The sequence below is a fragment of the Leucoraja erinacea genome, chromosome 22, assembly GCF_028641065.1.
Source record: "Leucoraja erinacea ecotype New England chromosome 22, Leri_hhj_1, whole genome shotgun sequence".
NCBI classification, from domain to species: Eukaryota; Metazoa; Chordata; class Chondrichthyes; order Rajiformes; family Rajidae; genus Leucoraja; species Leucoraja erinaceus.
This window is the reverse complement of record NC_073398.1, coordinates 34,284,588-34,297,203: the sequence shown is the minus strand read 5'-3', so window position 1 is coordinate 34,297,203 and position 12,616 is coordinate 34,284,588. Positions and strand designations below refer to the sequence as shown.

Sequence of the window (12,616 nt, the reverse complement as noted above, 5' to 3'; positions counted from 1 at the left end):
TGGGGTCCCAGTACTGAGCCTTGGGGTACCCCACTAGTCACTGCCTGCCATTGTGAAAAGGATCCGTTTACTCCTACTCTTTGCTTCCTGTTTGCCAGCCAGTTCTCTATCCACATCAATACTGAACCCCCAATGCCTTGTGCTTTAAGTTTGTATACTAATTTCTTATGTGGGACCTTGTCGAAAGCCTTCTGGAAGTCCAGATACACCACATCCACTGGTTCTCCCCTATCCACGCAACTAGTTACATCCTCGAAAAATTCTATAAGATTCGTCAGACATGATTTACCTTTCGTAAATCCATGCTGACTTTGTCCAATTATAGTGCAAGGTAGGACTGACTAGGAGCACAGGAATCTGAGGGAGATCTTACAGAGGTGTCTAAAATCGCAAAGGGAATAGATAGGCTGAACGCACTGTCGTTCACCCAAGGTAGGCGAATCAAGAACCAGTGTACAAAGGTTCAGGGTGCGAGGGGCAACATTATTAGAAACCTATGGGACATCTTTGTCATTCAGAGGGTGGGACCCACTTGCACCCCCAGCAATCTCATTGCAGCTTGTCAGACAGCATCTCTGGATGGATAGAGGACATTTTGGATCGGGATCTTTCTTCACACCCGGAATGTCACCTATCGCTGTCCTCCAGAGATGCTGCCTGACCCGCTGAGTTGCTCCAGCACTTTCTGACTTTTTTTTAGTGAATCACCATCTGCAGTTCCTTGTGACCGCAATATTGTCGCAGCTATTGAATCCAAGATGGCGCACAAGCAAGGCAACTTTCTGCGTGCTGTTCCCAGAAGTGGATCTGCTATCGTTCACTACAATCGCTCCACTCTTTAAATCTTTATTTCAACAGCAGCATTTCTTACACTAACTATCCCAACTATCATCTCCGCTCAGATAGACCTACAAGCTATCTCTAATTGGACTTTATCTTGCACTAAACATTATTCCCTTTATCCTGTATCTGTACACCATGGACGGATTGATTGTAACCACATAGTCTTTTCGCTGATGATAGACACAAAATGCTGGAGTAACTCAGCGGGTCAGGCAGCATCTCTGGAGAGAAGGAATGGGTGACGTTTCGGGTCGAGACCCTTCTTCAGACTGAGGGTCAGGGGAGAGGGAAACAAGAGATATAGACGGCGATGTAGAGAGATATGGAACAAGTGAATGAAAGATATGCAAAAATAGTTTAAAAGTTACTATGATCGAGGGAAGGTTGTGCTAACTGGATAGCACGCAACAAAAATCTATTCACTCCACCTCAGTACACGTGACAGCTTAGTTTAGTTTATTGTCACGTGTATCGAGGTACAGTGAAAAGCCTTTGTTGAGTGCTAACCAGCCCGCGGATGTGGCCCTTGTGGCTAAGGGGATCAGGGGGTATGGAGAGAAGGCAGGTACGGGATACTGAGTTGGATGATCAGCCATGATCATATTGAATGGCGGTGCAGGCTCGAAGGGCCGAATGGCCTACTCCTGCACCTAGTTTCTATGTTTCTAAGACAACACGTGATTACAATCGAGTTATTTACATGATGTGTATAGTGTATAGATATGTGATATGGGAATAACGTTCAGTGCAAGGTAAAGCCAGTAAAGTCCGATCAAGTGTGTAAAGGGCCTGTCCCACTTTCACGACCTAATTCACAACCTTTTTTACTTGTGGACATTTTTCCTCATGGACAGGCTAGAAAAACGCCCCGACCTACTTGATGCCACGAGTACCTCCGACTAGCATCACGACCTACCTATGACCTCGTGACGACCATGCTGCGAGTATGAGTCAAGGGCAAACTCGGCAGAGGCCGTGAATTAGGCCGTGAAAGTGGGACAAGCCATTAAGAAAGAATTGCAGATGCTGGCAAAATCGAAGGTAGACACAAAATGCTGAAGTAACTCAGCGGGTCAGGCAGCATCTCTGGAGAGAAGGAATGGGTGACGTTTCGGTTCCCGAAACGTCACCCATTCCTTCTCTCCAGAGATGCTGCCTGACCCGCTGAGTTATTCCAGCATTTTGTGCCTACCAAAGTCCGATCAAGGCTAGTCTGACAATAATGGTAAATTAAACAAACTAAACGTACCTAACTAACTGAGATCACCGCGATGAAGAGTGGCGGGCACCAAGGCATTTAGAACGGAGACGATGAAACACTTTTTCTCACAGAGAGTGGTGAGTCTGTGGAATTCTTTGCCTCAGAGGGCGGTGGAGGCCGGTTCTCTGGATGCTTTCAAGAGAGAGCTAGATAGGGCTCTTAAAAATAGCGGAGTCAGGGGATATGGGGAGAGGGCAGGAACGGGGTACTGATTGGGGATGATCAGCCATGATCACATTGAATGGCGGTGCTGGCTCGAAGGGCCGAATGGCCTACTCCTGCACCTATTGTCTATTGTCTATTGTTTATTGCATCCATTAAATTGTGTTTCCTGTCTCTCTCTTCTTCCAGAGTCATCAGCAAAGTGGTCCCAGTGACAGAGGCCAAGCCGTCGCCTCCAACGGCCCACCCAAAGACCCCACCACCTCCGTCGCCAGCACCTGCGCCCATCCACATCGCCGCGGCTCTCACTCCCGTCCCCCTCCCCCTGTCCACGGCTGTCCCCTCCCCAGCGCCCGCCCTCCCCGCGGCCTCCCCCGCTGCCACTTGCTCCGCATCAGGAACGTCCAAGACTCCGGTCAGGAGCGTGGTGACTGAAACCGTCAGCACTTATGTGGTGAGTAAATGCTCCGTGCGTTCACATTCTTCCCAGCTTCTCGTTACTCAAGAGTCAAGTCAAGTGAGTTCATTGTCATGTGTCCCAGATAGGTCAATGAAATTCTTACTTTGCTTCAGCATAACAGAACATAGTAGGCATGAATACAGAACAGATCAGTGTGTCCATATACCATTATATAAATATATACACACATGAATAAATAAACTGATAAAGTGCAAATAACAGATAATGGGCTATTAATGTTCAGAGTTTTGACCGAGCCAAGTTTAATAGCCTGATGGCTGCGGGGAAGTAGCTATTCCTGAACCTGGACGTTGCAGTCTTCAGGCTCCTGTACCTTCTACCTGAAGGTAGCAGGGAGATGAGTGTGTGGCCAGGATGGTGTGGGTCCTTGATGATACTGCCAGCCTTTTTGAGGCAGCGACTGTGATAAATCCCCTCGATGGAAGGGAGGTCAGAGCCGATGATGGACTGGGCAGCGTTTACTACTTTTTGTAGTCTTTTGTAGTAGAAGGCAGGAAAATGGGGTGAGGAGAGAGAGATAGATAAGCCATAATTAAATGGCGGAGTGGATTGGATTGGCCGAATGACCTAATTCTGCTCCGATCACCTTATGACCTTACACAAGATACGCTATGTTTACTGGCGATGACTAAAGTTCTTTCTTACTAAGGGTTACTAAAGGTAAACACTTTACTGAAGGGGAGCACTGCATTTATGTATTTTTATGTTTTAGTTTTTTAGAGATACAGAGAGGAAACAGGCCCTTCAGCCCTCCGACCAGCAATCACCCGTTTCAACTAGTTCTGTGCTATCCTATGTGTAAGAAGGAACTGCAGATGCTGGTTTAAATCAAAGATAGACATAAAATGTTGGAGTAACTCAGCGGGTCAGGCAGCGTCTCTGGGGAGAAGGAATGGGTGGCGTTTCGGGAGAGTGTTGAAGGGAGACTGACCTAGAACATCACCCATTCCTTCTCTCCAGAGATGCTGCCTGACCCGCTGCGTTACTCCAGCATAGAAACATAGAAACATAGAAATTAGGTGCAGGAGTAGGCCATTCGGCCCTTCGAGCCTGCACCGCCATTCAATATGATCATGGCTGATCATCCAACTCAGTATCCCGTACCTGCCTTCTCTCCATACCCCCTGATCCCCTTAGCCACAAGGGCCACATCTAACTCCCACATCTTGTGTCTATCTTTGGTGTTATCGTGCTTTTGCAGCCACTCTCTACACATATGGGGCAATTTGGGGGGGTGGAGGCTGTGCCACGCTACCGCCTTACATTGTGCTCAAAGGAGATGTTAACGAGAGCCCCTCAAAGTGCAGAAGTTGCATTGCAAAGCCTGTTTCTCCCGGTGCTCCGGTTTCCTCCCACATCCCAAAGACGGGCAGGGTTGGAGGATACCTGGCCCGCTGTAGATTGCCCCGGGCGTGCAAGGTGCAAAAGCAGGATGGCATAGGACTAGCGTATGGGTGATCGATGGTCGGCATGGACTCGGTGAGCTGAAGCGCCTGTTTCAACGCTGTGTCACTCTAATATCTCTCTAGCCTTCTGTTAGTTGCCCCATCGCTGTCGCTGTCGAGAGCAACCAGGCGGGGGGCCGGCGAGAATGAAGGGGGGGACCCAGCGGGGAAGGGGGGGGGCACACTGAGAGCAGAGGGGGGGGTCAGCGGGGGGGGAGGGGCACTGAGAACAAGGGGGGGTCACCAGGGGGGGAGGGGCACTGAGAACAAGGGGGGGTCAGCGGGGGGGGAGGGGCACTGAGAACAAGGGGGGGGTCACACAGGGGGGGGAGGGGCACTGAGAACAAGGGGGGGTCAGCGGGGGGGGAGGGGCACTGAGAACAAGGGGGGGCCAGCGGGGGGGGAGGGGCACTGAGAACAAGGGGGGGTCAGCGGGGGGGGGAGGGGCACTGAGAACAAGGGGGGGCCAGCGCGGGGGGGAGGGGCACTGAGAACAAGGGGGGGGTCACCAGGGGGGGAGGGGCACTGAGAACAAGGGGGGGTCAGCGGGGGGGGAGGGGCACTGAGAACAAGGGGGGGTCACCAGGGGGGGGGGGGCACTGAGAACAAGGGGGGGTCAGCGGGGGGGGAGGGGCACTGAGAACAAGGGGGGGGGGGGCAGGGGGGGGGGAGGGGCACTGAGAACAGGGGGGGTCACCTGAGAACAAGGGGGGGGAGGGGCACTGAGAACAAGGGGGGGTCAACACTGAGAACAAGGGGGTCAGCGGGGGGGGGGGGGCACTGAGAACAAGGGGGGGGTCACAGGGGGGAGAACAAGGGGGGGGAGAACAGGGGGGGGGCAGAGAACAAAATCAGAGGGGGGGAGGGGCTCTAGGAACAAACGGGGCGGCTGCCACCACGTGCGGAGACAGGACTGGGTCGCCGCTACCAGCAGAAAATGAAACTGTTCGATGAACCTTTAGTAACTTTGTCGACAGCAGAAACGTGGCGACACTTGTGTACTGCCTCGGTGAGGCCTGCTGTGTGATTTGACCGGGTTGTACCCAAAAACAAAGCACTTCAATGCACCTAGATACATGTGACAGTTGAGTTTCATTGATTTGTTGAATTTGCTCAGGAAATTAGGATATTCCCTGGTGAATTTGGGGCTCATTTCAAAATGTGTGTTCAAGCTAGGTACAAAATGCTGGAGTAACTCAGCGGGACAGGTAGCATCTCTGGAGAGAAGGAATGGGTCACGTTTCGGGTCGAGACCCTTCTTCAGACTGTTGCTTTTGACCAGTAATTCTGGTCTCCCGCACTGCGCTCCCGAGGGAAGCGATCATTGTGGAATGTACGACTAGCGGAGGAAGCTGTCGTATCCTCTCACATCGACCGCCCACTTCCCTTGTTCCAGTTGCTACGACAGTTAGTTTGCTCCCTTTCCTGGTTCTGAAATACACGGTCCATAAATGCATGTTCTTCTCCACAAAGTACAGTGTTTACACTGTAACCTGCACCTGTCATCAAGGACTCACACCATCCTGACCACACACTCATCCCTCCTTTGCCATCGGGAAGAAGGTACAGGAGCTTGAAATCTGGAACATCCAGGTTCATAACAGCTTCATCCCCACAGCCATCAGGCTATTAAACACGACATCAAACAAGCTCTGAACAATAACAATCTATTATTACTACTGTACTTTACCTGTTTATATGTTGTGTATATATATGGTGTATAGTATATAGACACACTGAACTTTTATCTCCTGTTCTGTATTATGTTTACATACTGTGTTGTGCTGCAGCAAGCAAGAATTTCATTGTCCTATCTGGGACACATGACAATAAAACTCTCTTGACTCTTGAAATAGTGAGATTCGGATGTAATTTGAATAGAAAATTGGCTCCATGGAAGGAAGCAGAGGGTGATGGTGAAATGTTGCTTCCCGGACTGGATGCCTGTGACTAGTGGTGTGCCTCAGGGTTCGGTGCTGGGCCCGTTACTGTTTGTCATCTACATCCATGATTTGGATGAGAACGTACAGGGCAAGATTAGCAAGTTTGCAGATGAAACTAAAGTGAGTGGTTTTGCAGATAGTGAAGATGGTTGTGAACGATTGCAGCAGGATCTGGATCGATTGGCCAGGTGGGCGGAGGAATGGTTGATGGAATTTAATACAGAGAAAGGTGAGGTGTTTCATTTTGGGAAGAGTAATATGGCACGATCTTCACAGTGAATGGTAGGCCTCTGGAGAGTGTGTAGAGCAGAGGGATCTAGGAGTACAGGTGCATGGTTCCTTGAAGGTGGATTCGCAGGTAGATAAGGTGGTCAAAAAGGCTTTTGGCTGATTGGCCTTCATCAGTCAGAGTATTAAGTATAGAAGTTGGGAGGTCATGTTGCAGTTGTATAAGACGGTGGTCAGACAGTATTGTTTTCAGTTCTGGGCACCATCTTATAGGAAAGATGTTGTCAAGCTGCAAAGGGTACAGAGAAGATTTACGAGGATGTTGCCAGGACTCGAGGGTCTGTGCTACAGGGAGAGGTTGAGCAGGCTAGGACTCTATTCCTTGGAGTGCAGGAGGATGAGGGGTGATCTTATAGAGGTGTACAACATCATGACAAGAATAGATGCACAGTCTCTTGCCCAGAGTAGGATAATCGAGAATCAGAGGACATGGGTTAAAGGTGAAGGGGAAAAGATTTAACAGGAATCTGAGGAGTAACTTGTTCACTCAACGGTGATGGATGTATGGAATAAGCTGCCAGAGGAGGGAGTTGAGGCTGGGACCCCCAAGTTTAACAAACAATTAGACAGTTAGGTACATGGATAGGACAGGTTTGGAGGGATATGGACCAAATGCACGGAGGTGAGACTTGTATAGATGTGACATTGTTGGCCGGTGTGAGTAAGTTGGGCCGAAGGGCCTGTTTCCACGCTGTATCACTCTATAACTGGAAGTTTTGGGATCAATGATATATCTAACTGAGCACATTAACTTTCTGAAGGAAACACACAAAGTGCCAGAGTAACTCAGCGGGTCAGGCAGGATGAGGGGACACCTCATTGAAACTTACCGAATAGTGAAAGGCCTGGATAGAGTGGATACGGAGAGGATGTTTCCACTAGTGGGAGAGTCTAGAACCAGAGGGCACAGCATCAGAATAAAAGGACATACCATTAGAAAGGAGATGAGGAGGAATTTCTTTAGAGGGTGGTGAATCTGTGGAACTTATTGCCACAGACGGCTGTGGTGGCCGACAATGGATATTTTTATGCTCGAGATCGCCAGATTCTTGATTAGTACGGGTGTCAAGGGTTATGTGGAGAAGGCACGAGAATGGGGTTGAGAGGGAAAGATAGATCAGCCGTGATTGAACCGAGGAGTAGACTCAGTGTGCCCAGTTGACTAATTCTGCTTCTATCGCTGATGAACTTATGAAAGGCTTTTGTTTCCTTTCCTCTGTTTCATGATCAACAAAATATATCATCCCCTTGATTGAGTTCCACAGATTCACCACCCTCTGCGTAAAGAAATTCCTCCTCATCTCCTTTCTGAAGATACGTCCTTTTATCGTGTGGCTGTGCCCTCTGGTCCTAGACTCTCCCACTAGTGGAAACATCCTCTCCCTCTCCACATCCACCTTTCACTGTTCTGTATGTTTCAAGGAGGTTCCCCCTCTATCCTTCTAAACTCCAGCGAGTCGAGGCGAGGCCCTGTGCTGCCAAACGCTCGCGTGCACGGTCCGTAAACGCGGGAAGGATGGCGAAGTATTCCGGTGCTGACTGATTGGTACCCTGAGCCATTTAGGGGTCGACCGTTGATCTGAAAGCTGCTTTTCCTCAACCCCCTTCCCCTTTCATTCCCCCAGATTCGCGATGAGTGGGGGAATCAGATCTGGATTTGTCCTGGTTGTAACAAGGCTGATGACGGCAGCCCGATGATCGGTTGTGACGACTGTGATGACTGGTACCACTGGTAAGAAATCTTGGCAATCCTTTACCTTCTGTGCAGCCACTCACGATAGAGAGCGCTAACCCTCAACTAACTGAGTCCCATTGAAGGGAGGCTGAACGAACGGCATGACAAGGTGGCTATATCCTGAATTAGACTTTAGACTCGCAGCGCCAGAGACCCGAGTTCCATCCTGACTACGGGTGCTGTCTGTACGGAGTGTGCACGTTCTCCCCGTGACCTGCGTGGGTTTTCTCCGGTTTCCTCCCACACTCCAAAGACGTGCAGGTTTGTAGTTTAATTTGCATCGGTAAAAATTGTAAATTGTCCCTTGTAGTGCTAGTGTACGGGGTGATCGCTGGTCGGTGTGGACATGGTGAGCCGAAGGACTTGTTTCCATGCTGTATCTCTAAACTAAACTAAACTGCAGCCTCGTCAGAGTCATGGAGAGATACAGCTCGGAAGAACAGTCACCCGGTTAAACTAATCCTGCCCCAATCCCATTTATATTCTCCCTACTCACCCATCAACTCCCCAGATTCTTCAATTGACCCAAGGCCAATCGACCGACCAACCCGCACGTCATTGTGACGTGGGAGTCAACTAGAGCACTCTGAGACAGGGAGAACGTACAAGCTCCACACAGACAGCGGCCGAGGTCAGGGTTGAACCTGGGACTCAGTCGAGGTAACTCAAATTGCAAAGACCGTTGTGGCACAGTGACGCAGCGGGTAGAGCTGCTGCCTCACAGCGCCAGAGACCCCAGTTCGATCCTGACCACGGGTGCTGTCTGTACGATATTTGTACTTTCTCCCCGTGACCTGCGTGGGTTTTCTCCAGTTTTCTCCCACGCTCCAAAGCCGTACAGGTTTGCAGGCCAATTGACTTGTCCCTCGTGTGTCGGGTTAGTGTTCCGGATATCGCTGGCCGCTGCGGACTCCGCAGGGCCGTTAACTAAACTAAACATCTTGCGTTTTGTTCCCATTTTCTCCAGGCCCTGCGTTGGAATCTCGGCGGCCCCTCCAGACGAGGTACAGTGGTTCTGCCCCAAGTGCATCAACAAGAAGAAGGAGAAAAAACATAAGCGAAAGAAGTCTCGAGCTCACTAAGAGGGTAACCCTCACATCCTTTTATATCTTGCAGCCGATTCTTCCCTTTTCTTGAAAGGACGTTGATAAATTGTGTGATTGAATGGCCTTGTACATTGCAGTCAATAAAAGAAAGTACTCAAATTCCACCCCAGGTAAAAGGCTGGAGATTGAAACCTATTGTTAGCCTTTTTGTGTAATTAATTGTATACTTTTAAAATGAAAGTTTGTATTATATACACACCACAATCATTTTTTGCATTCTGTACCGAACCGTCATCATCCTGGTAGTTATTATGCTTGTAATATATTTTATCTTCTCTGCTCAGAATTCTCATTCCTTTAACCAACAGCAGCATGGTGATTGTAACCAATAGTGGATTGCTAAGGTTTAGAAAGAGAATAAATTACATTTTTTTACAAAAAAAGGTCTGTATTGGAAAGTTATGTATTTGTAATGCCACTTTTACAAAGTGAATGGGTCGTACAATATGCCTTCAGAATTTCAATCGGTTGACTACACTGCCTTCAAATCAACAGTACACGGTGGTGCAGCGGGTGGAACCGCTGCCTCACAGCGCTAGAGACCCGGGTTCGATCCTCACCTCAGGTGCCGTCTGTGTGTATGTGTGTGTTTGTGCGGAGTTTGCACGTTCTCCCCGAGATCGCGTGGACTTTTCCTTCGCTTTCCTCCCACGTCCCAAAGACACGGAGGTTTGCAGTTTTGCCTCTGAAACAAGGAACTGCAGATGCTGGTTTACAAAACAAATAAAGACACAAAGTGCTGGAGTAACTCAGCAGGACAGGCAGTTTCAAAACTCCACTAATCCATGGTCTCCAGAGATGCTGCTTGTCCTGCCGAGTTACTCCAGCACTTTGTGTCTATCTTCGGTGTAAGCCAGCATCTGCGGTTCCTTCTAACACATGCTGCCTGACCCGTTGAGTTACTCCAGCACTTTCGGTACTTTTCACTCCCTACACACTAGGGGCAATTTACAGAGGGGGCCGATTAACCTGTAAACCTGCACGTCTTTGGGATGTGGGAGGAAACCGGAGCACCCGGAGGAAACCCATGCAGTCACAGGAAGAACGTGCAAACTCCACACAGACAGCATCCATGGTTAGGATCGAACCCGGCTCTCTGGAGCTGTGAGGCAGCAACTCTACCAGATGCACCACTGTGTTCAAAAAATATTTTTACTACTTTACTGCATACTTTATACTTAATTCAGAAATGACCAGTTAGTGTTTTGGGAACACTTTTCACTGACGTAATTATTTAGGATGCATTTCCTTGTAATATATTGAAATTTGCTACTTTGAAATGTCAAACATTCTAAGGGGTAGTTTATCCATATTCAGGGAGAGATTTTTTTTTTTTTCAAAGATGGACACAGTGTGCTTGCTGCAGGTCAGGCAGCATCTGTGGTGGGAAAATATTTCCTTTCAAAAATTATATAATGTTAGGTTAATGTCACATGTACCGAGGAACAGTGCGATTCATCACACAGTTGAGTACGTCAGAATCAGAATCACACTTTATTCGACAAGTATGTTTTGCAACATACGAGGGATTTCACTGGCCAGGTCAGTCATACAATTAAAAGCAACAGACTCAAAAACATATTTTAACATGAACATCCACCACAGTGACTCCTCCACATTCCTCACTGTGATGGAAGGCGAAATAAAGTTCAAGTCTCTTCCTTTTGTTCTTCCTCGGTCGGGGGTCTCGAGCCCCCGTTGACGGGTTGGTCTTGACTCCCGTAGCCGGCGGCATTCGGGCCCTCCGCGTCGAGGCGATCAGCTCCCGCATCGGAGAGGTTGTCAGCTCCCCCGCGCCAGGAATCGAACCTCGCGTTAGGGTTCGATGGACCGGCCAGTGTCCACCACTCTCCTCTATTCCTGGGCGTTCAAGGTGCCAGACACGATCGGCAGATCAATATGTTCTCTACCGTACGCTGGTGGAAGATCAAAAGAGCATTCGTCATCATACTGAATTTTTGGTTTTGAGATACAGCATGAAAACAGGCCCTTCGGCCCACCGAGTCCATGCCGACCGACAATCCCGGGACAGGAGCACTATCCTACACAAACTAGGGATCATTTATATTTTAATCGAAGCCAATTAACCTGCAAACCCGTACGTCTTTTGGAGTGTGGGGGGAAACCGGAGCACCCGGAGAAAACTCACGCAGTCACAGGGAGAACGTACAAACTCCGTACAGACAGCACCCATAGTCAGGGTGGAACCCGGGTCCCTGGCACTACCGCTCTACCGCTGCGCCACCGTGTTGCCCTCAATCATCTAAGGAAGTTGCCAGCACACTGTGTGCTTTTTGCATGTACAGATACTGTGTTGAAACAGGCACTTGTTCGCACCGAGTCCGCACCAACCAGCGATCCCCACACGCAAGGGACAATTTTGCATTTTACACCAAGCCAATTAACCTACAAACCTGCGCGTCTTTGGAGTGCGGGAGGAGACTGAAGATCTCGGAGGAAAACCCACGCAGGTCACGGGGAGAACGTACAGACAAGCACCTGTAGTCTGGGTCAAACCGTAAATCTCTGGAGCTGTCAGCTCTTGGTGAATTGTCGACAGTAGCTGCACGACTTAAAGCCCTGTCCCACGGTACGAGTTCATTCCACGAGCTCTCCCGAGTTTGCCCCGATTCGAACTCGGAGATTTACGGTAATGGCCACTCGTCGGTACTCGGGGCTCTCGTGGACATTTTTCAACATGCTGAAAAATCTTCACGAGTCTTCCCGTGCTTACCTGCCGTTAGCGAGTCTTCACGAGTACCTGCCGTTAGCGCTAAGAGACGTCCCCGAGCTCCAACGTACCCGCTACGTTCATTCTCCGTGCTTATCACGAGTTTGATTTTTTAAAACTCGGGAGAGTTCTTGGAATGAGTTTGTACCGTGGGACAGGGCTATTACACTGCTGATCAGACATCCTTGGTGATGTGAAGCCTGTTGAGAGGATGCCAGGGAAGTGGAGCAGAACCGATAGTCGTCCTCTTGCCAGCATGGCTGTGAGAAGGTGGTCACTCCAGTGACCCTGGCAGCACGCCGCAGACTCTGCACCTGCAGACTACAAAGCAGAGGTCAGGACCAGAACAACAAATTGCTCTTGTTCCAGACACTACAATTCAAAGGGGTCATGGCCGATCGTAGATTTCCCGTAGCATTTTATCCGGATACATCGCAGCCTAGTTTGGGAACAGCTCCATAGGTTTAAGTTAAAGGGGAAAAATATTTAACAGGAATCTGAGGGGTAACTGTTTCACACAAAGGGTGGTGGGTGTATGGAACGGGCTGGTGGAGGAGGCAATAGACAATAGGTGCAGGAGTCGGCCATTCGGTCCTTCGAGCCTGCACCGCCATTCAATGT

General features: G+C 49.4%; 1 protein-coding gene across 1 annotated transcript in view; it reads left to right on the top strand.

Moving 5' to 3' along the window:
• Window positions 1-9,647, top strand: part of taf3 (TAF3 RNA polymerase II, TATA box binding protein (TBP)-associated facto) — a 175,323-nt gene extending 165,676 nt beyond the window's left edge. Inside the window, exons 5-7 of the mRNA XM_055653432.1 lie at window positions 2,456-2,720; window positions 8,049-8,155; window positions 9,126-9,647. Of these exons, the coding sequence (XP_055509407.1) occupies window positions 2,456-2,720; window positions 8,049-8,155; window positions 9,126-9,240 (487 nt within the window). The 3' untranslated portion in view covers window positions 9,241-9,647. The remainder of the gene's footprint in view (window positions 1-2,455; window positions 2,721-8,048; window positions 8,156-9,125) is intronic.
• The last annotated feature ends 2,969 nt before the right edge of the window (window positions 9,648-12,616 follow it).